Raw genomic sequence first — 27,713 nt, 5'->3', positions numbered from 1 at the left:
GAATCGATGCAGCAAAGTACAGAGAAATCCTGGAGGAAAACCTGCTGAAGTCTGCAAGAGCAGGGCAATGACCCCAAACATACAGCCAAAGCCACACTGGAGTGGCTTAAAAACAAAAAGGTCAATGTCCTGGAGTGGCCCAGTCAAAGCCCGGATCTCAATCCAATTGAGAATATGTGGAAAGAGTTGAAAATTGCTGTTCACCAAAGGTCCCCATCCAACTTGACAGAGCTTGAGCAATTTTACAAAGAAGAATGGACAAAAATTGCAGTGTCCAGATGTGCAAAGCTGGTAGAGACTTATCCAAATAGACTCATGGCTGTAATTGTTGCCAAAGATGCCTCTACCAAATATTGACTCAAGGGGGTGAACTGTGTGTGTGTGTGTGTGTGTGTGTGTGTGTGTGTGTGTGTGTGTGTGTGTGTGTGTGTGTGTGTGTGTGTGTGTGTGTGTGTGTGTATAATTTATTTAAAAGGCTCCTTCAGTCAGAAATCCCATCGAAGGAGAAATAAAGACAGCAACTCCTGTTTCAATTAAGTCCACAGCGCAAAGGAATTCTCAATAAAAGCAATAGTCTTTATTTGAACATATTAAAAACCACAGTTAACACAACAATGGCTTACGCGTTTCGACCCGTAGGTCTTCCTCAGAGCACAAAAAAAATGGAAACTCTGAAATGCATTTTACCTAGATATTAAGGTTGAAAATCAGAGTTGAACATAACAAAGCTGAAAGCATAGATCAGATCATAGTAAAGGCAATGAGTTTATAGAAGTGCTGTCGCAATAACAAAGTGCTTTAATTACAAAACTCTAGAAATTGATAATGTAACATTGCAACATTTTTATTGGTACAGCATTAAAAATGTCAGTGCTTCCAATGAGCACTCCATGTGGACGTCAATTGCCATTGATTGATACTCAATTGTAAAAATGACAACTTTTCTTGTTTTGAACTCAATACATTAATAAAAAAGGTGTGTTTTGATTAATTTAATACCTGCAATAAACACATATTAAAAAGGCAATTACCAGAAGACCGCAAATTTATTTTATCCTTGAACTGCACAGTATTGGGCGTGTCCTCTTCTTTTGTAGAACAAATATAATTTATATGAACAATATCCCCACATTCTGCTTCAAATGTGGCAATCTACACATAAAAGTGAGAAGTTGCACACAGAGGCAGCATGTGAACCCCATTCATTACAAGCCAGCTGACATTTATTAATTTACCAGACATTGAGCTGGATGAAAAGCAATGTATTTCCATTAGTTTCATCCAGCAGTTGACTCAAAGGGAATAAAGAGGGTTGGATCTAAAAAGTAAAGCTTGCAACATTTTCCCTAACCCTAACTATACCAGGACTGCTTTGATTTAATAAATATATGACAGTAACACACCAAATTAGACCCAACACTATTGTGAACAAAGTAGATCCCCATATTTGCAGAAGTTTGCTTGATACATGTATAAATGTCATATGTAGAACATGTACAGCAACTCCACTAAGTCGCAATTTACAAGGAAAATAACTTGAGCCTAAAATTAGCCAAAAATTTAATTGGTTTAGCAGGTTTATCTTGTTTTTATTACTATTGTTCCCACAAGATAAGCATGTTTAGAATCCCAAATGCAAATTTTCAATTTGCAGTATAAAAAACCAAACACACACACACACACACACACACACACACACACTTTTTTCTATTACTCTCTAAGTTCTAAGTTGAAATATATGGATCATTCCAGCAATGCAGTGTTTTAGATCATGACAGATATAAAAAAAAAAAAAAACAAAACAAAACATGCATTGTCAACCACGTCAGTTGAATGAGTGGTGACACAAACACATTTTTAGCAAACACTGTTCCCAGCAGTGATTCTTGCTGGACCTGGAAGTTGGAATCAAGCTTCAAATGAAGCTATTGACAGGGTTAGTACATTTGGTTGTCTTACCCTCCAGACATGGCCCTCCTCCATGGCTGCACTCTGTGCTTCAGCTGGGTTATCAATGACTCTTCCTATTCTTCCTGAGAAATCCATGGCTACCAGAGAGTTTTCGGATACACTTCTCTACAGAGGAATGACACACACAACTATAAACTATAAAATCTCGTCCATCTTCTTTTATAGTCAATGGGCAAATTTACCAAATGACAGTAGACAAACATATGACAAAGTAATTTTGTCAGTTAACCAGTGCAGCCTGAATTGAATGCATTAAAAAGCTATGCATACAGCTCACAGCCGTTTATAGAAATGTTAAACACAACTTCAATTGTTATGTCATTCAGGTAGAACAGGGCTAGCAAAATGTCATTATGATTGCAATTATTGACTCGGCTGCTCTAGGCAGTCAGTAATGAACATAGAAAGCAAATTGTCGCGCAGAATTACCATGGCATTTGTATTCTGCAGTGAAGGTGAAGAATGTAACAAAGTTAATTCTGCCATTTTGATTCCTGGAATTCAATCTATTTTATTTTAGGGCATAATCCTTTATTGTTGAAACACGATTGTCACCTAATACTTTTTTTTTTCCTAGTCCGAGCATAAAATGTAAAAAACTCTTCTGAAATCTTACTAACTTTGTCTCAAAGGCCATTTTAGAAACAAGATGTGGCTTTGCAGAGGACCAAGATGCTGGAAATCATGTATTGCATACCTGCTAAACAATATCTGTTAAAGTACAGGCCCTACTGCAATAGCACGCTGCATCTCAGAACACACAATCTAAAATGCTTTTGAAATAGATTCTCACCACTGGCGTTATGAAGTGTGATAGTAAAGATTTTCCCTGTTGAGGAATTTTGTAGTTCTGATACAGCAATATTCCATACTGTAGATGAAAACAGGATTTGGTTTAGTGTCAAAGATGATATAAATACATTTATGCAAATTACATTTGTTTTAAAAGACCACCCCTTCAGAATATAATATAAACTGCCATTCATATTCCACAGGGAAAGAAACAGTCCCCAGTTATAACAGTTCACAGAATGCAAAAAAGTTACACTTTCTTAAAGGTTTAAATTCACCCTGTCCAAATTTTCTTACAAAGAGCCTTCAGTTTGTAATCTATGCAAGCAACAGTCCACTTGGAGCATGTGGAACAAAGAACTTATTTTGAATGAAATACAAGTTTTCTACTAGTTCCAAGTTCTGATTACATTGTGCAAAGTTAGACCAGCATCAAAGACATGGCGCAATCATTCATATATAGGTATGAATGGCTAGTGGACTATTTGTGTAAAGCAACTACTTACTGTATATATATCGGCTTATACACAGCAGGAGAGGAATTAGAGCCACACAATATTTTAGTGTGGACTTACAGTAATTATGCAAACCGTAACAATGGGAATATCATTACCAGCCCTGCACAGATAACTCTGCACCCACATCTTCACATCTCCTAGTGCAGGGCTTCTCAAACTCTGTCCTCAGGGCCTCAGATGAATTCCAGCTGAGCTCAGTTACCTAACTGGACCATTAATTTAACTAGTAATTTGCTTAAATTAGACCTTTTTAACCTTTCTCGGCTCCTAAAAAAAAGTTGCAGATTTCAGGTTACTTATAAAATGTTAAAGTTCACTTGAAATCTCCAACTGTTTAGGAGCTGAAAACAATTAAAAAGGCCTAATTAAGCAAATGATCTGTTAAATTTAGGGTTTAGTTAAGCAATTGAGAACTCAGTAGTAAAAAAAAAAAAATCAGAAGATACATGGACCCCGTCCTAGTGTGACCTGCTGCAGTTAAAGGAAGGGCAGTGGTGTATAAAAAGCTATACCCTCAAAACATAGGCTGCTAGATAGGAAGTAGTTAAACTGGTGACCAAGCCACAGAAAAATATCTTTCCAGAGAATAATCTAAATATCAAAGGGAAAAAAGTTGGATACAAAACAGTGCATTGAAATCCCTCAAATAAAAGACTGGTAATAAGCATGCTAGACATCAGACTGCGTCATACTTTGAAGACTCGGAATGCGGTTATCCAACAGGTCCTGCTCTGCTCATCTTCAGCACATAACAACCTCAGCTCTTTTGTTTCATTCCTTGCTTTGTTGGGCTGCAAAATAAACAATAATAAAAACAAAATTGTTTATTGTTCAATGTACAGAGAATATAAGTTATACTAGGGTTAATGCTACATTGCTTCTAACTATGTTTGGGCTTCAGGTCAGATGTGGCCGTTAGTCCCCCACCCCCAGCTTTCTTTTCTCATTCACTCTGTTAGAAAATATGCCTACATTCTAAATGTGACCAAACCGTGACTATTGGGTTAGAAGAGGGGTCCTAACAAATACTCTACTATTGGCACATGGCAGGCAAATTTAAACCAAGTATGGTTGTGAATTTGTTCAGATCAGTAGATCAGCGTAGGTGAACTAAATCCATAGCTGGAAGGAATGGGTAATTTGATTACTGGTTCAAAATAAAACTAAAAAAAAAAGATAAAACAAATTTGCGTCCTCAAAATAACTATTCCAGGTGGGGTTTAGTAGTCTCAATCAATTAGGATTAACAGGTTTGGACAAAACCTTGTTTCTCATGTACCTTAAAACAGTAACAGTCACTGCTTCACCAATAAAGTGAACCTACCTTTATACAGAACCCAAAGTCTGTTGGTGCATTGTACAGCTTCTTGCTGGTAATAACTGAGAAGATGTTGCTGTCCTCGAGATCAGCTAGTAACTGCAAATGCCTAGGCTCCTGTATGACATGAAAACACAATCACAGCAAAACATTTTGCAGAACTATCATTGCAAGGGCAATGCAGAACATTAAAATCACCAGTGATTGGGTGGTTTGATTAGATTTTGCTAGTTTTAAGTAAAGCTAATTTCTATTTCTATCTTTTCACATAACAGACACTCCACAGCAATGGCTCATCCGCACTAAAAGGCTACTACGGTCTCACAGAAAGAGTAGTTCAGATATTCAATAACTTGTTAGCAAGTTAAATTTACAGTCAAACCTGATTATGATAACTGCTATGGCCTGTCAAATTGTGGTCTATTTAAGTTATTTAGCATGGTAAATTTATTTACATCGTGACTCATCCATGGCCAGGTGTTCCTTCTATACAGGTTATCTTCAGTACTGGTTTGACTATCAGACCAAATCAGACTATACTTAAGGCTGTATTTTTTTCACCAAATTATTATTATTTTTTTTCCACAGCATTTCACGGTCTAAAAACAGGCATTTCAGGATACTTCGTGATTAAACATAACCATTTATTAAAGCATTCTAAATTGTCACGTCCTAAAATTGATAATTTTCTCTCATTCTACAACAAATGCTCCTAAATAAAGAAATGCTTACCTGAAAAACAGCAAATGCTAAAATGCTAGAATATTTTATTTTCCATGTTTAAAAAGACATTTTATTTTCACCTTCAGTGAATCATCAAATAAATGTAAAAAAACAACACATGAAATGTACCCTTGTACTAGACAGAGTGATCTATAGCAGAAATATTTCTGACCTTTGATGCAGTTAGTGTCTTTCGTTGAAGACATTTTTAAGAAATTGTGCAGCTCTATGCTGTGTGTTCAGACAATTACCAGAGGGAAACTAAACCAACTGCATTTCTTAACTATTAAAAAAATGTACTGAACTTACCTTAGAGTTTCCTTTTGTAGAGCAATATAGCCCTGACCTTCTTAAAAACACATATAGCTTCTTCCAGGATTTCCTTCCCAATTCTTTGACGTGCAAGAAACCCTGAATTTCCGGACAACTGCTGGAGTTTAAGAAGTTCTGGGGGAAAAAACAATGGAAAGACACCTTGTAAGTGATCTCCTTCTAAATGTTGTTTGGAGAGGGGGAGGTGAGTTTGGGGGTCTTTAGCCAAGGTATTGTGGCCGAACATTAACAAACCATCTCCACATTGATTGCGTTCATTTTACTGGCAATGTTGAAGAGTTCAGAGGGTTCCCAGTTCGAATTATGTTTCAGAGTATAGTTACAATATAATGCTGACATAGTAGATCTCTGTAAAATTCAAGATGAATAAATCATAGAGATACACTGCAGATGGAGTTGCACTAGCACAGAGGCTTTCAAGTCTGGTAATTATATATTGACAAGCCTGATCCTGTGCTTGCAAGTCCAAATGTAGGCTACAACTGTTATTAAACCCAATATAAATACACCTGGGTATGGATTACCAGATCAAAAAAAGACACGCTACCGGAATGCTGGGATAAATAAGGTTTGGATTATGGTATGAACCCTTGTCTCACGGTAGGTGTGTCATATACAAAGGTTTCGCTTGAGGGAGCACCAGTTTTGGGGGAAAAAAAAAAAAAAAAATAGATAATTGAGGTCAAATGTTTATGATGAAATGTATGCTGAAAACCACAGGTTTTTCTCAATGTCTTCCCAGCAGCACTCAACAAAATTAAATTAGTTTTGATAAGGAGAGTGGAGTAACTAGTGCGTTTTCTGTTTCTAATCAGAGCTTCAGTTCTACTCGTGTCCCAACAGTAAACATGTAGCCTGGGACAAGGGTAAGGAGTTATGCTTTTCCGAGTGATATAGATAAAGCACTTTCTTTTTTGATAATATTAAAAATACGTCTGGCATGGCAACCTATGGCAGAGTTTGGAAAAATCCTCCAACATTACAATGCAAGTACAGTACAACGTCACATATCCGACCCCCTGTGGACTGGGATATAGGCGGATATGTGAAAAAGTAGGATTTGTGAACATCTGTAGAAAAAGCATTTACACATACATAAACAGGTTAGTGAACAATAACAACATGCAAACTGCTTTAAATATGGGGAAACGCTTTGCTTTAAAAGTAAGCAAATGTAAACAAGATTAAATAGTCTACAAATACAGAGTGTTGCTGTGCGGTTTACTATAAGCAATCTCCACGCAAAGCTTTTAAAAACAAAAAACAAAAAAATACAAAACAAGAACAGTAAACTGCAGTAACAGTAACCTGCAATTGATGGCTTCTTTCTTAACTCTAGAAGTCCCTGCCTCCCTGGTTCTGCTTTCTTAATATCTCTGTCACGATACTTTGCGCTCTTCCTTGATATTGCCAACAGCCGATAAGAAGCTCTGTTTGAATATTGCTTCGGCTATTTAAACAAAAAAAAAAAAACGGCTGGTAAGCATTGCGTTTATGAAGCTTGCTTTGTTTAATTCAAATACATTTTAAAAAGCTACAACATGCTGCCACTATCTGCATCTGCGTGCGCGCCATCATAGAAATACATTGCACAAAAAAAAAAGCTTTCTCGACTGGTGTAATGAAATGTCACTGCTACACGCAGCTGACTGACATGCACACAGCCCGCCTCTCAAAGGGTAACTGCACCAAAAGACAGATTGCTAGAACGCTTTCTTCCTGTTTCCATCGCAGAAGCTGCATTTGCTGCCAATGCCATTACTCTCGTAGCCTACTTTTAATATGTATTTATTTATTTATTTAGTGAGGCGGTTAATTGATCAAGGTGGTTATGTGACGGTCGGATATGCGACATTCCACTGTAAAGAAGAAAAAAAGTGTACAGTCCTGTATGCTGCACATGTCAATTTTGTAGTATTCTTAGAGTACAGTAGCATTCTTCAAGTAGCACAGCATCTGCTCCAAAGACTACTTGGTACCACAGTTTAGCTCTGCAACTTGTCTATTCTTTATTAAAAAGATTTGGTATAAAATCAGCCACTAAGCTTCCAGCTCTAGTTTGCATTAATACACAGTACATGCCCACTGGAACGTCACCGCATCACCTGTGACTCAAATTTAAAAATGAATCTGCGAAAGCACTGGCTTTTTCATTTTGACACTGTATTGAAAGCTCAGTTCACATCTATTGGATAGCAAATACTAAACAAATTGGTCCAAATATATTTTATTCTCCACCAAAACCATTCATTCAATACTTTGCATCAGCAAAAAGTAACCCATCCTTTACCCAGCACTGCAGAGTCATCCAATCATAGCCTGTTGGCTCGACTGGAGTTCAGACAGCAACTTTCAACAACAACAAACAAAGACACTGACAACTCAGTAATAGTGCTCCATTTAGATATCTGCTTCTGTCCAGATAAAATTATGTATTTATTATAATATTTTGGTGCTATTTTCCTAAAATGTTTCCTAGGTGGATGTGTACCTGATGAATCATACCAAGTTCAAGGTAAATCTAGGTTTTAGTGATCAACTACCACTCAGTGGAGCCTTTATCAATAGACACTAGCCCTTAACTAAATCAGTCAGATGACTTTGATTAAAAAAAGAGTAGTAAAAAAAAGGTTGAGACCTTTAAAATGTGTAAATGCCTCCATTTAGTAATACAAGTTTAGGAAATCCATAAACTATAACCTAACATTAAGCAGCAGACAAGTCTGTATCATTTTACCACCAATGTATTTTCGCATTATGTTGAAATCACATTCTGACTCTAGGGGTGCAAATTTGGCACTAGATTCTAGTGCCAGCAACATGAAATTCTGGCGCCAGTAGACATGTTAAGTGAAAATAAATAAATAAATAAATAAATGTTTTACTCCTTAGTAACCACAGATGATTGTTTCTTATTGGGTCTGGCCTAGTCACATGACCCCACCCACACAGAAGAGAAGGTTCGTGTCGTGTGGGCAAGTGGCAGCAAACATGTTGCAGACAACTTTTACACAGTTATCAATTAAATCTTTGTTCAGCAGGTCAAACAGGTATGTGGGCAACAGTAGACTTAAAAGGTAACAATACACAGTAAAAGAATGCTTTGTGTTCAAAGCCTGTTCATTTTGTCGTGAAAGTTAAGCATAGCTAGTTTATAAACACACTTTGTCGATTAAAAAGTACTCATGCTTTGGTGTAGCTGAATTCATGAGCTGCTAATTCTTTAATATGTCGAATGTTTAGGCTACTCAGGTCTGCCATCATTTCAGAGGCAACTGAGACAACTGTGGAGTGTAAACTGCCTTGCTGTATATCATGATACACTGTCAACATTTCAATATTATTTTTCCTCTCTATGTGGAACAAGGTAGGCAGAGTTAAATTACTATTTGTAAACTAACTTCTGATAGGATCACCAATAATGAATTATTAAAAGCAACATTTCTTCATACCTGTAAGAGCTGTGATGGTGGAATAGTGCTATTGGTTTCCTGGCACCATGCTACCATCTGCTCAGGGAAAAAGTTCTGTTCAAATAAAAAAAAAAAAATTTAAAAAGAAGATGTTGAAGGAACTTTCACCTGATACCTCACTCATGATTACTAAACGTCAACGTTCTTTTTACAAACTAAACCTCAGTCATTTAACACATTTTCTCAGTTCACACCTCTAACATAGACCTATTTAATTCTGCAAAAATCAAGTATTTAAAACCTGTGGATTGTTTATTTATTTAATTCAAATGTTAACTTATACACAATCATGCTCTTGAGCATATGACTATAAAAATATGCTTTCAGCCCTAAAATGGCTGAGTTATGAAAAGCATTCCACAACACCTATTCATTTTCAGATGGACACCAGAACATTTTGTTAATACAGTGGTTACTTCTGCTGCTGACAATGTTTTTCAAGCTTTACAAAACTTTTGTACTGGCAGACAGTGGTCGGATAACATTTTAATTGGTGAGCGCACAAGTTCATAATAGGTCTCTGTAACATGAGAAGAAACCTTGCAATTCACAGCAATGACATAATAAAAACCAGGAATAACTGGTTCATAAGGATTACGTTTCCATTGTTTAAGATTCTCCCCTTTCTCCTCTTCCTATCATTTTAGGGCAAAATGTAAAAACTTACCGCAGGATTTTTAAAGAATTCATATTTGGCATAGTTCTTCCTGAACACAAATTTGCTCTCACTTGCCATTGTAGACTGGACTTGAACCACATGCTCATGGTCTTCCAAACTTCTATCTAGCAATAGAGGAAACAAGAAAAAGGAAACATACTAGAAAACAAACAAAAAAAATATACTATAATGATTGGGTGTGCTTTTTAATGAGAAAAAGCATCAAAGGTTTTATCCTGGACAGAGGAAGAAAGTGTGCCTAAAGCTAACAAATTGGTCTTAAAATTACTTTTAACCTTTAACAGTTCTATTGACTCAGGCAATCTCTCAAACAACCTCACCAAAATGTTATTCATTTCTCTATGTCTGCGTACATATGACCGTATGCATCCACTAAATACCTAGTTTGTCTACCTCATAAGAAATTATTCAAAAATGAACAGGGGCTCTTTGAAATACTGCTGCCATTGCCCAATAGTCAATTTATTTCAGATCAAGCCAGGGCACACACTAACATCATGATAAACTTAAATCAATCAATCAATTAATCTATCTAGTTTATATAGCACCTTTCACAGTGGACCACCATCACAAAGCGCTTTACAAGATGCAAAAGGAACTGAAATAGCAATCTAGTTCAATTCTGTCGGTCGGATTTCAATTTTACAATAAGCAACAGCAAACACTGTTGACAGTTGGAGATTTAAGTACAAATAAATACATAATAGTTTTTTACTTTACGCTCAATGTCCTAGTATATCAGTTTAATCTTCCACAGGTTGATGCACATGGTTGCACTTAAGACTTAAGAAAATACTGAATGAGGCCAACTTTAGGAAAATAATGAAACGTCTGCAGTAAGTAATGTATAATAAAAGTGCTCTACTGTTTGTTTTATTCGATCACTGCTTTCACATGGTAGCATACAATTTCATCAAAACTGTCATATGCGCTGGTAATACATTTTCTGAAATAAATGACGCGCATTCAATTTCAAACAAAATCTAAAGAAAAGCTATTTTAAAATATATCATTTCTGATCAGTCCGATAATAAATATACATAGAATACACTCAATATAAAAAAATGTTAAGCTATTATCATAACCTTGGTTCTCTGAAATAGAAACGTAACCATTACTGTATGGGCATTTACCTCCTAAAGACCCGAAACTTGAAAAAGTCTGCCCCTGAGGGCACAAAAGTACGGCGCTCGCAGGTCTCAGCATCATTTTTCCTTCAAGCCTGCTCCAATCATGAACGCAGCGAACTTGAAGGTTAATGGTTACATTTCTTTAACAGGGAACCAGGGTTTCGGTAATAACCTAATGTTCCCTTTCAAGTATGAAATTTAACCATTACCGTATGAGCGAGTGTACCAAAGCCATCGCAAGGGCAATATTGCAGAACGACTGGAATGCTACAAGGCTAAGCCGAGAGGCTGCCTTGTGTGTTACCATACGGAACCCCAGTAACAAGTTGCTAGGGCGAAAAAACCTGAGGGAGAACTCACCTCTAAACCTGTGTTGTAAGGGTCGAATGAGAAGCCACTCTAGTCCCTAAACCAGGGTTTTGAGGATCCACAACATTAAGTCTGTAGAACCTAGTAAAGGTATAAGGAGTAGCTCAAACCACTGCATTGCAAATGTCCTTGACAGATGTACCCTATAATAAAGCCTATGAGGTTGCCATGCCACTGGTGAAATGTGCAGTGAGCTTTTCTGGAGGGGGAAATTTGGCCAGTTCATAGGCAGTCCTGACCATGTTTCTATCCACTAGGACAGCCGCTGCTTAGACAGGGCCTGACCATGGGACTTGGCCCCATAGCAGACTGAAAATTGATCGAACTGCCTCCAACGTAATAAATCAGGGCCCGCACTGGGCAGAGTGTATGAGCTGCCGCTCTGTCAGACAGGAAAGGAGGTGGATGGAACGCCTCCAATTCAACAGACTGGTTGACATGGAATACCAAGATCAATTTTGCAAAAAGGCAGGATGGGTATGGAGTGTAACCATTGAGAACTATGGTGAATGCCTGCATCTCACTCACCCGTTTGCAGAGGTGATAGCAAGCAAAAAAGCCACTTAGTGGGAGAACTTCAGCTCAGCTGAATGCATAGGCTCAAATGGAAGCTACATCAGAGCATCAAGCACCATGTTTGGCCTCCAGCAAGGAACAATGTCCTTAATAGGCAGCTGAAGTCGCCGAGCCCTTTTCAAAAATCGCCACACTGGGAAGTGAGTTCCTGGGGAGGCCAAATCAGTTTTCACATGGAAGCTGAAAAAACTGCCAGATAGACATTTAATGTAGAGGGGGATTTCCCCTTGTCATATAGGTCTTGCAACAATTGCCATGAGGCAGACACCACATCTGGAAAACATCCCACTTGTACCCATACTGGGAATATGTGGACAGTGCTCTGGCACTCTGCAGGAAAGTCCCATACGACTCAAATGGCACTCTGCAGGAAAGTCCCATATGACTCAAATGCAGCCATTTAGGGGCCAGACCCAGAGCTGCAGGCTCAATGGGTAGGGATGCCATAAAGTCTCCTGCGTTTGACTGAGCGGTTGCGGTGCTTGGGCAGTCTTTACAGCTAGCCACTCAGGAGCTGCATCAGGGTTGAAAACTGTGCCAACAAGGGGGGGCTTGTGACAGGGTGCTTGTGTCACAAGTGTGGGTAGCCACTGATTATGGAGTTGAAACGGTGGCACAGGCACGCAGGGTTTATTTACAACAAACAGAAAGAAAGAAAACAAAAAGGTTGTCATGTGACATTACCAGCCATGGCAACGCACAGAGGACACATATAGCAAACTGTACAAAAACTACAGATAAATGGTGCCACACAGGGAGAGCGTTAGCCTTAAACGAGGCGTCCCACTCCAGGAACAGGCTACACTACGTAACCCTCGCTATACATTACATGGGATCACTATCCCCTGAACTAACCTACTTATGAGCCGGTATTCGTAGGACGACTCCTGCTGCTTCATACGGCCTTGGCTGGGCGCTGCCTTCACAAGCACCGCTTGCAGTTTCAGGGTTGCGTAGCTGTCGTTCCTGCAGAGAGGACCCTCTCCTCCCACATACATGCAGCTCCCCTCTATAGCATGGCAGTGCAATTGCCGGGAGCTATCTCAACCAAATGTTTTTAAACTGACATACACTCGGTCAAGACCCGCCCACCTGCTGACTGAGGACCAGCACAGCCAATCACTTGCTGTCCTTCCCCTCAATCAAGCCCAGCAGGCAGCAAGCCTCAATCGAGCGCCCGTCTGTAAACTATACTTCAATCATAGAAATCAACTCCAAAATGATACACAATAAACCCATTTCCACATACAAATTACACCAACACTTTAAACAATCGCCCTGCCACAGGGCTACTAGAAGCGCCTTGGTCCGGTCCTGCCTAATTTTCTCGAGACACAGTGGGAGCAGGGCAAGCAGTGGGAAGGCATATGACAGTTGCCAAGATCTGTGAGCGCATTCCTTTTGTGCCCTCGGGGGCGGGCTGACTGCGTCATAGGCTTGCTGAGCAGCTTTGGTATATCTTATTTCAGGTTTCCTGGTCTTTAGGAGGTAAATACCCACACAGTAATGGTTACATTCTGTAATCGAAAGGTAGCTTGAAAAACATAGTTTTACTAAAAAATGCTTAGTGTTTACATTAGGTCCAAATTATTTGAAAGGCAACCCCTGCACTACAAAAATATTACATACTGTCACTATTGTCTCATGCAGCTACTGAATTAAACCTGATTTTTTTTAAGGCACATATTTTGTAGGTCATGCAGCACACTTTAATCTAGGGAACTTTCACAAATAGATCCCAGGTGATCACTGATGCAGATTTACATAAACTTCCGAAGCCACCGAGAACACTGATCCTGCATTAACACTAAATGTACACATTGGAAAAATGTGGATTTGCTGGTTTTTAATCTTTTTTTGTTTCTCAGATATTGCTGTGAGGAAAAACTATTGGTAAGGATATTTAAATATTTGAGTGCTGAGTTTGCTGTACAAGAATGTAAAGTTGCAAGCAGTGTTATGTACTAGGCCTATATGTTACAGTGCTTTTGTTACTAGTAAAGATTTATTTATTTATTTATTTATCTATTAACCTGATGAGTCTTTCTGAAGATGATCTTCCAGTGATTAAAGCTAGTGGTTTTTCAGGCAACAGGATGTTAGCACTGCATTTACTCGCCCTATGGTGACTATTACCACTGAATTAATCAGCGACTGGCAGGCTAATGGGTTCCATAAGGTGAGTGAAATTAGTAAGAACACGTGTCTTAATTGAGTGCTAGTCTGCAATACTTCCAACATACACCATTAAAAAAAGAAATACAAAAATAATGTTTGAAGTATAAAATAGACAACTAATAAGCATTGTAAAGGTTATAGCTACTGATAACGTTTGTGTAAAACTATATTGTATGTTTACTATTTACAGCAGAAGCCTGACAAGGATACTGTATGAGAGAGAGGAGAGGTGATAGATGAGTGTACTGTCTCCTATTTCTTTAAATTGAACAGGTACAGTTTAGAACCCCATGACATGTCAGTCAGCTGTTCACAACTGACACATTTTATTGGCCTGCATGCTGCTGTACAGGCTTAAACATGTCTTAAAAGATGCAGGATTCACTTTGTCATCCTTAATCTCTTCTATATGACCGGATTTAAAACTTGCATCATCATTTATCTTTATGTTTTGTATTTATTTATTTTTTATTTGCCAAAGAGGATTAAGAGAAAATGAAAATCACCCACAAGGCTAGAAATAGCAAACAATTATTTTTTTTTAAAAGGAGACCTAAATATATACACACTTACAAAAGCTTAGATCACTATAAATACATAAACACCTAGTATAAGAAAACAAATTAGTGTCCTTATTTATCCCTTCTTTTCCCAGGCTGTCCAAATGATTACATTTACAGCTTTCTCACAGCAGCGTCTACAGGATAATTACAGTGCCTGAAGTTACCCAGTGTCTTGGCAAACAATAAGCACACATCCATGTCACTTACCTAGCCCAAGATGAGGGTGGTATTCGACAAGTGACCAACTGTTGTCATCCACACAATGGCTTTTGTACACCAGCAGCTGGCAGAGGTCTCGGGCCGTCATGTCTGCTGGAATCTCTACTACTTTGCTTGTGCCGTTTTCACTACAAACTTTAATAATCTGCAAGAGACAAATATAACATAGTAGCAGGGGTCGTCACACAAAACAAACAACAACAACAACAATGCAATCCTTGATGTAACATCACATTTCCCCTTGTAAAGTATCCTGTATGTATTTCACTTGATCCAGTTATGTCAGTATCAAGAGACTTAATTTATCAGATGAAACGTCTATTGCTCAGCAAGTTCTCTCATATTAACCCCAGGTTTCATTTCAGAACTCTCCCCAAGAGTCATGTTTCAAGTTCAAACAGAACAGTCCAGATTTCAAAGTCCCCTTAAGACCACCTGTTGCCCCCCCCCCCCCAATAAACCCTGTCACAAAAAGACACAATAAACACCACTATTTAAAACAGAAAGAAAAAGGGAAAAAACACTACAACTGTAACATCCTGCAGATCAGCCTTTTTTCCCCCTACAACACAACCTGCTTCAATGTAAATGCGATAGTCCTACAAATACAGTTCCTATAGAACATTTCTAAAACAAGGCCATAGATTTATTTCATTAATAAAATTTATTGGACAGGCTCCCTCTCTTTCTCCTATAAGGCTGAAGTCTCTAAATGTTAATTGCCAAGATATTTTAAAATGTGTAAAATCTTACCTCTACGGCCTGTAATAGGCAGCAGTCAGGAGAACACGATGGCATTTTAAAATTAAGCTTGCCTCTAGAGAGCTTGTTCTCTGCGGTTTACTTGCTAGAAAAAAAAACAGCCACTGCACGACGGTCTACAGTGTCAATGGATTACTGTACTGTACCTGTCACATAGTCTCTGCACTGCCTAACATTACTACAGTGCAGAGCAAGCAGACGACACTGTTTCTAGAAAGGCAGACAACTTCCAGTGATCTACTCACAAAGGGTTACAAGCAGAGGCTTTTAGGTAGTGGATCAAACCACACTCCTCTAACCAATCATTTGGTTTGCTTGGGCTGATGTAATCACCACCCCCCCACACCCCCCCAACCCACAACACACATATATACACATCCAACTTTTTTTCCAATTTATTTTAATGGTCAAGTCCAAAGTTTTTTTTTTTGTTTTTTGTTTAATACTTAAAGTATTTATTCATACTAGTTTCTTGTTGAATAAATCAGTCGAGAGAGAGAGAGAGAGAGAGAGAGAGAGAGAGAGAGAGAGAGAGAGAGAGAGAGAGATAGAGAGGTCTATTCCTCCAGCTTCTAAATTCTCTGCCACAAGAAAAAAAGCTTTTCTCACGTCAGGCCAAGCCTTATTAATGCCGACATCAAGTGGACATAACCGAAGCTCTTGAACTTCTGCATTGCCTTCCTCTGAGCTCTTCTTTCAAAACCAATATCCACTCCCTGAGAATTCAGCACACTTCCATTCTGATTTTTAAAGAAGAACTGATGCCTGCACTGTCTCCAGGCAGCTCCTGCTAACTTCTGTCTGCAAACCCCCTTACCCCCCTTCCCCCGACAAAGTCTTGGCAGGGAGATGTTAATGCTTAATCTATATAAAATACCGCAAGTCTGTGTATTCAGGAAACTGCTCCATCTGACAGCAGGGATGATCCAACAAACTGTGCTTGCAGAGAAAAGAGAAAGGCAGCCCTGTTGCTATAGCTGACAAAAGGTATGTACTCTATATAGTGTTACAGCTGTGAACCGGCATCCACTGCGACCGCCTCCTTCTCAGTTTCACATTTAGAGCCACAAGAAAACCCGGCATAGGACCTGATGCATGAGCTACACACACACAATTCATACAAGATTAGTGTGTGTATGTATGTGTGTGTGTGCGATGTGTGTGTGTATATATATATATATATATATATATATAAATTAGGATTTTCTTCCACTCATCTACACACCATACTCCACAATGTTAAAGAGAAAAACTTTTTTTATTGAGAAAAAATTATATATTAAAAATACAAAACTGAAAGATCATAATTGGATAAGTCTCCACCCCCCTCAGTTAATACTTGATAGAAGTACCTTTGGCAGCAATTACAGCTGTGAGTCTGTTGGGATAGGTCTCTACCAACTTCACACACCTAGATTTGGCAATATTTGACCATTCTTCTTTACAAAACTCTCCAAGCTCTGTCAAGTTCCTTGGGAAGCACTGATGCACAGCAATCTCCAAGTCATGCCACAAATTTGCTATTGGATTTAGGTCGGGGCTCTGACTGGGCCACTCAAGGACATTTACCTTTTTTGTTCCTTTGGCAGTTTAGCTTTGGCTGTGTGCTTTGAGTCATTATCATGCTGAAAGGTGAACTTCCGTCCCAGTTTCAGCTTTCTTGCAGAGGGCAGCAGGTTTTCCTCAAGGACTTCTCTGTACTTTGCTCCATTAATTTTCCCTTCTGTCCTAAGAAGTGCCCCAGTCCCTGCCGATGAAAAACATCACCATAACATGATGCTGCCACCACCTTGTTTCACACTAGGGATGGTTTTCTTTTGGTGATGCACTGTGTTGGGTTTGCACCAAACATAACACTTTGCATTTAGGCCAAAATGTTCCATTTTAGTTTCCTCAGACCACAAAACTTTTTGCCACATGGCTACAGAATCTACTGAGTGTTTTTTTTGCATACTTCAAAACAGGATTCAAGGTGGGCTTTCTTGAGTAATGGCTTCCTTCTTGCCACCCTACCATACAGGCCAGATTTGTGGTGTGCTTGGGATATTGTTGTCACATGCACACTTTGACCAGTCTTGGCCATAAAAGCCTATAGCTCTTGCAAAGTTGCCACTGGCCTCGATAGCCTCTCTGATCAGTATCATTCTTGCTCAGTCATCCAGTTTGGAGGGAGTGCCTGATCAAGGCAGGATTTTAGTGGTGTCATACACCTTCTGCTTCTTAATAATTGTCTTGACGGTGCTCCAAGGGATATTCAAGGCCTTTAATATTTTTTTTATACCCATCCCCTGATCTGTGCCTTTCAACAACTTTGTCCCAGAGTTCTTTTGAAAGCGCCTTGGTGCTCATGGTTGAGTCTTTGCTTTGAAATGCACTACCCAGCAGAGGGAACCTACAGGAACTGCTGAATTTATCCTGAAATCACTACAGTTTAACACAGGTGGAGGCCACTAAACTTGGTGTGTGATTTTGAAGGCGATTGGTTACACCTGAGCTAATTTAGGATTGCTATTACAAGTGGGGTGGACACTTATCCAACCAAGCTATTTCAGTTTTTATTTTTATTTAATTTTCTACACATTTTTAGAATATTTTTTTTCAGTTGGAAGTTGTGGGGTAGGATGTGTAGATAAATGAAAAAAAACAAACACTATTTTAATGCATTTTAATTCCAGGCTATAAGGCAACGAAAAGTGAACATTTTGAAAGGGGGTGTAGACTTTCTATAGGCACTGTGTGTCTGTGTGTGTGTGTGTGTGTGTCTGTGTGTGTGTGTGTGTGTGTGTGTGTGTGTGTGTGTGTGTGTATACATTACCGTTCAAAAGTTTGGGGTCACTTAGAAATTTCTTTGTTTTCCAGAAAAACAGACATGAAATGAGTTTGAATAGGAAATATAGCCAAATGAATAGGAAATGATGATTTTTAATTGAAATAATAATTTTGTCCTTCAAACTTTGCTTTTGTCAAAGAATCCTCCATTTGCAGCAATTACAGCCTTGCAGACCTTTGGCATTCTAGTTGTCAATTTGTTGAGGTAATATAAAGAGATTTCACCCCATGCTTCCTGAAGCACCTCCCACAAGATGGATTGACTTGATGGGCACTTCTTACGTACCATACAGTCAAGCTGCTCCCACAACAGCTCAATAGTGTTGCGATCCGGTGACTGTGCTGCCACTCCATTATACACAGAATACCAGCTCACTGCTTCTTCCCTAAATAGTTCTTGTATAGTTTGGAGCTGTGCTTTGGGTCATTGTCCTGTTGTAGGAAGAAACTGGCTCCAATCAAGCGCCGTCCACAGGGTATGGCATGGCATTGCAAAATGGAGCGATAGCCTTCCTTCTTCAAGATCCCTTTTACCCTGTACAAATCTCCCACTTTACCACCACCAAAGCACCCCCAGACCATCACATTGCCTCCACCATGCTTGACAGATGGCGTCAAGCACTCCTCCAGCATCTTTTCATTTGTTCTGCATCTCACTTTCAAGTGTTTGTGTTCTTTTGCCCATATTAATCTTTTCTTTTTATTGGCCAGTCTGAGATGATGGCTTTTTCTTTGCAACTCTGCCTAGAAGGCCCGGAGTCGCCTTTTCACTGTTGACGTTGAGACTGGTGTTTTGCGGGTACTATTTAATGAAGCTGCCAGTTGAGGACCTGTGAGGTGTCTGTTTCTCAAACTAGACACTCTAATGTATTTGTCCTCTTGCTCAGTTGTGCACTGGGGTTTCACACTCCTCTTTCTATTCTGGTTAGAGCCAGTTTGCGCTGTTCTGTGAAGGGAGTAGTACACAGCGTTGTACGAGATCTTCAGGTTCTTGGCAATTTCTCGCATGGAATAGCCTTCATTTCTCAGAACAAGAATAGACTGACGAGTTTCAGAAGAAAGTTCTTTGTTTCTGGCCATTTTGAGCCTGTAATCGAACCCACAGTTGCTGATGCTCCAGATACTCAACTAGTGTAAAGAAGGCCAGTTTTATTGCTTCGTTAATCAGTACAACAGTTTTCAGCGTGCTAACATAATTGAAAAAGGGTTTTCTAATGATCAATTAGCCTTTTAAAATGATAAACTTGGATTAGCAAACACAACGTGCCATTGGAACACAGGACTGATGGTTGCCGATAATGGGCCTCTGTACGCCTATGTAGATATTCCATTACAAATCAGCCGTTTCCAGCTACAATAGTCACTTACAACATTAACAATGTCTACACTGTATTTCTGATCAATTTGATGTTATTTTAATGGACAAAAAAAATTAGCTTTTCTTCTGAAAATAAGGAAATTTCTAAGTGACCCCAAACTTTTGAACGATAGTGTGTGTGTGTGTGTGTGTGGTGTGTGTGTGTGTGTATATATGTGTATATATATATATATATGTGTGTGTGTGTGTGTGTGTGTGTGTGTGTTACGTGGGAAAGTTGCATGTGCTCACTGCTTGATTACATATAGTATATACTGAATTGAGGACATAAGACAATACTGGAAAAAATCACTGCCACAGTTTATTTCCTATTTTTTTTCTTCCTTTTATCATTTTCTATCTACAACCACAACTAAGAATACAAGCTACCTTATTTTACTGTGCATAGTACATTCTAAAAAGTATTCAATGTTTGTTTTGTTTTTTTACACCATGTATGTCATGAATGTTCTATTTAACCCTGTGTTGTACACACAATGCACAACCAACAGGAAATAACCCACTTTTTCTTTTAAAAACAGGCGGGCAATTTTCTCATTAGGTACCCTACATACAGTAACAGCAGCAATTCACAGGTACATGACATTGAAGAACCTGTCAGCTGAGTGGAAGGTTGTTTTACCTGGTGTTAAAAATAAGTCATTACAGGCATCGACCTGGTGACATTAAAAGTGTTCTGTAAGGGGAGGGGAGCCAGTGCAGCTGTAGGAGGCCCCAACATCATACAGTTGCAGTCATATATCTTCTGCTAAACTGGTTACAAACTCCAGTCCTCAGAAACCTCTAACAGTCCAGGTTTTTGTTTCAACCAGGGATGCATTGCTTTCTAGTGCACACAAAAGAGCACACACAAGAGCACACACAGACTCAGTTGTTAGTTAGTCTGTGGGAAATAGTCATCAGAGTACAATGCACGTTTTCAGACATGTGTCATTGTTGGGTCAGAAGTTTAAAATCTTTGACTATGACGTCTTTTTTTCTTGTGAGCCCTGTGAGCTCACTCAGCTTACACAGAGTGATTTGCTGACCTTTCATTCTGAGGACTGTTAACTGCCTCACACGTCACTGTTATTGTGTGAGTTGACCCAAAGTATCCGCTCAAATACAACAAGGGTTAAGGTTAATAAACTTTATTAACAGCATGAAAAAAACAGAAGGCAGCAGTACTTACTTATATTCCAGGGAGCCAGGCTACAATTCTTATTTCATTCTACCTGCTCCAACTAAGAGCTCTAAATAAGCCAGAACTGATGTTTATATCTCTCATAACCGATTCTTTTTTCACTCAATAGCCCATATTGTTCTGGTTACACTGTTCTGTTTACTTCAAATATTTATCACTTAAGCTAGCAAAACAGTTCTGGTTCACACCAGCATTAGACGTCGTGGCCTTGCAGGTTCACAGACTCCCTAATACATAGAGTATCTCCTCCTCAGTAACTTTTCACAGACTTGCCTTTGTCTAGCAGTCACAGAAAACTCTGTTTTAACCCTATCCCAATACCACCTCATCCATAAAAATACTCAGACAATCAACAGTTCATAGTACAACAAAACTGAACGAACCCAGCTGAAAAAAACCCTCAGTCATCTGTCTTGCAGATGCAACTGTGTAATAATAAGGATTGGTTGCGCTGCTAACAGACTAGATCACTTGCACGCTGGGTAAAACAAAAAAAAAATGTTCAAACCAAATGACATCTGTGTTACGTCTTGACACTACATTTAACCAATCAAAGAGCTGAAAGGGTGGGTTTTCCAATTAAGCACTAAGAGAGGCTGAAATGTTAAAGGACTGCTAAAAAAAAAAAAAAAAAAAAAAAAAAGATTATTTTCAAAGCAAAAACAGTGAATTAATGTGGAAAATACCAAACCGAAATAGACGACGAAAATGAAAAAGAGCAACCCCGACAGTCAAAGAAGAGCAACTTGTAGAAAGAGAATTGGAAGAACCGCAAGTGCGTCCGGTGCGTAAAAAAACAAACGCAATAGTGGGTATGATGTTGTGTGAGGAAAACAATTGAAATGGCTTTTTTTATAGCAAGGAATTGGGTGGTATGATGTGCAAGCTCTGCCAGAAACACAACAAAGGATCAGGGGGGTAAATGGAGCAGTGTAGCCTGTGTACAAATTAGGGTGGACTATTATTCATTACAAAACGGAATGTTTGGATACTGCATGCTGATTGGCTGTTGAGGATTTTTTTACCCTGCAGTTATATAGTACAATGCAAGGGGCAACTTATTTTTGCTGATGCACAGTTCAGTTAATACATTATTAATACACAACAAATGGAACTCAATAAATAAACATATTGTTGTGAGAATGACAGCAGACAAGGGGATTGAATTACAAGAAGCAAAGCCTGTTAAAAAAATAATAAAAAAAAAAAAAAAAAAAAGGTAATTGACTTGAAAACAGTTTGTCTTGAAAATGGAAATGTAATTTGGCTGGTCAAGAGTACTCAATTTCTAGGTTAGTTATGTTATTGGTGGCCTCCGAACTGGTCTCAATCGCTCTGTAAACAGTGCTGACATAAACCGCCTGTTAATGACCAAGCATTTAAAAATGGAAATAATGTATTTTTGTATTAGGTTCTCCAGGTCAGAGGTAGTAATGCATGGATAGTGAACTTTGTCTTTTCCCTCTTTTTTGTGTCTTTTCATTCATTCTGTTCACTATCAAGGCTACACTGCAGGTTATATCAGAACTGTTTAAAGAGCGACTGAGACCAGCACGGAGGCTTCATTCATTTTAATTACAATAAATGGAAACATTGAAAACCTCCAGTTAATCGTTTTTTTTTTTTTTAAATATCCAAAAACTAATTTTCTTTTCTTAAGTTGCATTAGTTTTATAAGAGGGATAGCACACTGCAGGGTTTGTGCATTGTGTAGCATTAACATATGGCTTCGCTTCACAACGCAACACAAAATGCAACACAACGCATGCCCTGTCATGTGTTATCCATTACATATTGAGTTTCTTTCTTATTATATATTTAAGGTAAGGCAATTTTTATTTTTCCATTAAAACTGCTCCCGGCTATAATGCTCTGCCACCCAGCTATACAGAATTCCTGGGGAGAACCCTGTACAAGGCTGTCATCAAGTTGGTAGTCTTTGGAAATATTAATGTTGTTGCTTTTTTTTGCCAATGTAGAGTGATGGCGCAATGATGCAATAAAATAAATTTCTCATAGGGGGTGCTGTTGTAAAGTTCAGGATTACTTTCAAAGTTCTGCTCACCTACAATGTCCTTCATCACACAGGTCCTGAGTACGTCTTCAATCTGCTGACCCGTTATGTGCCTGCCCGCAAGCTGAGGTCCTCCGACTCTAGCCTGCTTGTTATCCCAAAGCAAAATTGCACCACACTTGGAGAACGTTAGGTTATTACCATAACCCTGGTTCCCTGAAAGAGCCTCTCTGACCGTTAATCTCTGAACAAATATACAAAAGCTGCCCTAACAGGGCCCGCCCACCTCCTGCTGAAGAGGGACGTAGCACAGTAGACAACCATTACTGAATGGGAAAGTTGTACCAAAGCTGTCGTGGCTCCAGATTACCGACAGTACAGCACCACGGTGATAGCTACAGAGCCCATATGACGCCTAAGGGCATGCCGCCTGTAAAACTCTAGAGCCCAGAGAGGGTCTCGCTCGGTTTGTCACATCAAGGCAGTAAAAACGCACAAATATCTGACTACCTGTCCATGTAGCAGTATTGCATAACTCATCTAAGGAGGCGCGCGCCATGAAGGAAAGCCCACAAAGTTGCCTGGCCCCTGGTAGTATGGGCCGTAATGTCCCCCGGTAACGGATCGCATCCGTCACCCAGTGTGCTAGACATTGCTTCGATAGGGCCTGACCTCTAGAGCGGGACCCGTAGCTGACAAACAGCTCGTTGCACTGTCTCCAGGACGCCATCCTATCCAAATAACAGTGCAGAGCCCGCATTGGGCATAGCGTGTGTTGTCTACAGTCCTCCTCTGACTCGTGCAGGGGAGGTCTGAAAGTTTTCAAAACCACTGATTGGTTAATATGAAATGAGGACACCACCTTTGGCAAAAAGGATGGATTTGTTCTTAATGTTACCCGCGAGTCACTTCCAGTGAAAGCCATACATGTGTCATCAGTGGACAGCGCATGAAGCTCACTTACTCGTCTGGCAGATGTAATGGCTATTAAAAATGCAACTTTTAATGAAGCAGGACACAGTTCTGCTAATGCCATGGGCTCAAATGGGGGACCCATAAGGGCCCGCAGTACCAGTTCTAGATCCCACTTGGGGACCATACGTTTCATGGGAGGATGAAGCTTCTGAGCCCCTTTAAGAAACTGCACTGCCAGGAAATGTGACCCAGGGGACACAGAGTCAATTTTGTCATGGCACACTGATATTGCTGCCAGGTATACCCTCAAAGTGGACGCTGATTTTTCTGCATCAAACAGGTGTTGTAAGAAGGTTAAGATTGCTTTACATGCTCTAAGCCTGATACATGTTATTAACCATTGTGTCTTCACTACATCTAACTTGTTTTTGTTTTTTTTACTGTACTTAATGTATTATGCACTGTTTTTTTTTTTTTACTGTATCTTGTAAAGCGCTTTGTGATGGTGGTCCACTATGAAAGGCGCAAAAAAGTAAAGACTGATTCACTAATAAGTGCATATCACACGGTTAATTACCTATGAGCAGCTGTGTGGCGGCAGGCCTGGTATTAGGGGTAATAGACACAGATGGCTGTTTCGGGTGGAAAATAAATGGGATGCAAAACAAAATTAAGTTCTCAGAAATTAGTGTGAATAATGATGTCCTACCATAGTGTATAACAGTGGTACTCAACTCTGGCTCTCGAGATCCGTTCCAGACCTGGTCTTTATTTCAACCAGGTACTAAATTAGATAATTGCCTCTTAACAGCTTAAAATAACTACATTAGAACCTGCTTGGAGTAAAAACCTGGACTCGATTAGATCTCGAGGGCCAGAGTTGAGTACCACGGAAGACATATCAATTTTATTAAATCAGTCAACCCTCTAGTGGAAATGTGTGTTACTACAGTTTGGGCACAATGCTGCATTTCAAGCCCTCATATTTTTTCTGTTCACTGTGCAAGAGGAAGTGAATGGAGTCTTTGTTGTACAGCTATGGCCAAAAGTTTTGCATCACTTAGAATTTTAGGATTGAGACATCATTTAAAAAAAACAAACACATGAACATAATTTCAATCTTTTATTTAACGTTGTGTAAAATCAAAGAAACTACAAAAAGATATTCCAAAAGTCTACCGTAAGCCATAACAGTTGTACAGTATTTCATGTTGGATTTTGAAATATCACATTTTTCAATTTGTCAGTTTTTCATTAAGTATATGATGAGGTTATATGGGGCTGCTTTTGCAGAAAGGTGCCCAAGAATTTCTCCACCACACACATCCTGAGTTAGTGACTCAAGAGCTGATTGCAAATACTTTGAGCTCTATGATCTAATCTCAGGAAGGGACACACAGAGCAAGAGAGATTACGGAAGTGCAGTACGACTGACTACAGTATCTACTGTATCTGACAATTGCAAGGAGTTGTCACAAAGATGGCCGGAGTGGGTGACATCAGACCAGAAACAGGAAATAAACAACAAGAGAGAGGTGGAGTTTGGTGGAGCTGAGCGAATGGTCTCGCTCAGCATTTTAACGAATGAACAGACAGACAAAAAATAAACTGTTGCAACAAACAAAAAACAGGACACAGTACATTCGCCAAAATAAACAGACAAACAAAACAGACTAAACAAAACGCTGTGAGCAAATATTTTACTACTACTATTATTATTATTTGTATTACCTCTGTCTCCAATCCCATTCTCCACTCACCGAACACACAACCCTGAGTGGGTGAAAACATGCTGCTTTTATGCAGCTGTACCAAGACTCGATTGCTAATCAGTCATTCAATTGGAGTCTCGGTACAATTGCACATGAATTAATAAAGTGCAATTCCCTGTGCTCACATATTATTACTTTTTACTTGCACGTGAAGTGCTGTGCAATCCATGTGCCTAAATACAAATATACATTTTAAACACTTGTGTTACACAGACCCATTTATATCCCGTGTACCAATGACTATGCACCAACATTAACACACAACATATAACAGAAAATACACACAGGGGCGGGCACTTTGCCACAGGAGTATAAATGTATCTGGGAGCACAGAATGTAACTATGGAGTATAATATACTACAGTATGCTGTTTAAATATGTTCCAGGAATAATAAAAAAATGCATATAACACTGTAGGATAAGCTTACATGTAACAAATTAAAACACACATTTCACACGCAATCATTAGGACTAATAGAAAACACTAATATGTATTACGCACCCCCTCCATTTTTCTCTCAATGAACTACAGTTAATCATAGCAGACACTTCTGCTCTTGCACGCATTTTGCATGGACATATCTCTGTACTGATTAAAAAACAATAGCTGTAGGGACTCCCGTGTGGCGCATCCAGTAAAGGCGCTCCATGTGGAGTGCAGGATGCGCCTGAAGATTCCAGGTTCAAATCCAGGCTATGTCATTGCCAACCGTGACCGGGGGTTCCCAAGGGGCAGCGCGCAATTGGCCGAGTGCCACCCAGGTAGGGAGGGCTTAGGTCGGCAGGGAAATCTACGGTTCACCGCGCACCAGCGACCCCTGTGGAGCCATTCAGATCTGTGCTGTCCTCCGGCACTATAGGCCAGGTGGCTTCACTGTGGATCCATGGTGTGAAAAATGACATTTCACCGGGGGTTGCAGCAGTGAACCGAGATTAATAATAACTCAATTGGCAATTCCAAATTGGGGAGAAAACTGGTAAAAATCATTGGCAACAACTAAATAAATAAAGAAAGAGATGTATAGTAGGTCCATAAAAATGGAATTATTAAATACAGAAACATTTTCCTGCAGTCTTTATTGAACATAATAAATCTCAATTCTCCTTCATTTCAACAACCTTGGACAACATACATAAAAACAAAAAAACATAAAAACAAAACATCTGTAAGTTATTGTTGTTTAATATCTGTACTTGACCACAAAATGTGCTCTGGTATATGTCAACATAATATAAAACACCATTTCCCCTAATGTAATGAAGTTAATAAGAATAACAAAATCAGACCACTAAGTTATGGTGCAATGTTTCTACCCGCCAATCTGATGTTTAGAAAAACTCTGGATGCGTGTTTATTTCCTGGACATATGCTTTCTATAGAAAAGACCTTTCTCAAATGCAAAGACATGCTTCTTTAGAGATTAATAAATCATATGCACATGTGTGCTGTGTTAAGTTACATACAGTCTAAAAAAAAAAAGACATTTACCGATAAAAATTGACCAGATTCAGACTTTTACCATGACATATACATATATACTTTAGGATTTTTAGGCTTCACTTTACTCCAGATATGGGTGCAGGGTCTCCTTTATAATTCGTATTGGGAGAAACGCGATATAAAACATCTTCTGCCTTTAACTCAACCAAATAATTCAAATTAACTTTAAAATTACACAAGTTAAAATTAGGCATTTTTTGCTTCAATGATCTGGTTTTCTTTGTCTCTCTGATCATGTCCACAGCCCATATTGTAATTTCCAGTTACTGGGAATGCTCTGGCTGTACTTGCAACTGGTGCCACACTCATTACAGTAGGAAATCTGGAGAGACAATGCGAAGACCCCCCCCCGCCCCCCGTGGTTGTCTTGACCCTTACCTACTCACAATGAATACACACAAACTTGCCACAAATGAAAATAGTTTAAACAAATATAAGTGTATATTGTATTAGGTAATGCCAAGATAAAAAGTTAAATTAGGTGTTGCAGCATTAAAATGGGAAGGGGGTAGTGTGC

General features: G+C 39.1%; 1 protein-coding gene across 3 annotated transcripts in view; it reads right to left on the bottom strand.

The window, feature by feature from the left end:
* Nucleotides 1-27,713, bottom strand: part of LOC121314797 (growth factor receptor-bound protein 10-like) — a 156,687-nt gene that overhangs the window by 7,625 nt on the left and 121,349 nt on the right. For 2 of the 3 annotated variants that reach the window (XM_041248481.1, XM_041248479.1), the window contains exons 6-13: nucleotides 14,831-14,987; nucleotides 9,796-9,911; nucleotides 9,108-9,182; nucleotides 5,632-5,769; nucleotides 4,606-4,716; nucleotides 3,974-4,072; nucleotides 2,765-2,842; nucleotides 1,960-2,076 (exon numbers count right to left, since the gene is read on the bottom strand). In XM_041248481.1, coding sequence (XP_041104415.1) covers nucleotides 1,960-2,076; nucleotides 2,765-2,842; nucleotides 3,974-4,072; nucleotides 4,606-4,716; nucleotides 5,632-5,769; nucleotides 9,108-9,182; nucleotides 9,796-9,911; nucleotides 14,831-14,987 — 891 coding nt within the window. Of the gene's footprint in view, nucleotides 1-1,959; nucleotides 2,077-2,764; nucleotides 2,843-3,973; nucleotides 4,073-4,605; nucleotides 4,717-5,631; nucleotides 5,770-9,107; nucleotides 9,183-9,795; nucleotides 9,912-14,830; nucleotides 14,988-15,595; nucleotides 15,852-27,713 lie in introns of those variants that run through there. The other variant, XM_041248482.1, reaches the window with a different exon arrangement.

Source organism: Polyodon spathula, chromosome 4 (genome assembly GCF_017654505.1).
Source record: "Polyodon spathula isolate WHYD16114869_AA chromosome 4, ASM1765450v1, whole genome shotgun sequence".
Classification (NCBI taxonomy): Eukaryota; Metazoa; Chordata; class Actinopteri; order Acipenseriformes; family Polyodontidae; genus Polyodon; species Polyodon spathula.
This window is presented reverse-complemented; position numbering and strand designations above follow the sequence as displayed.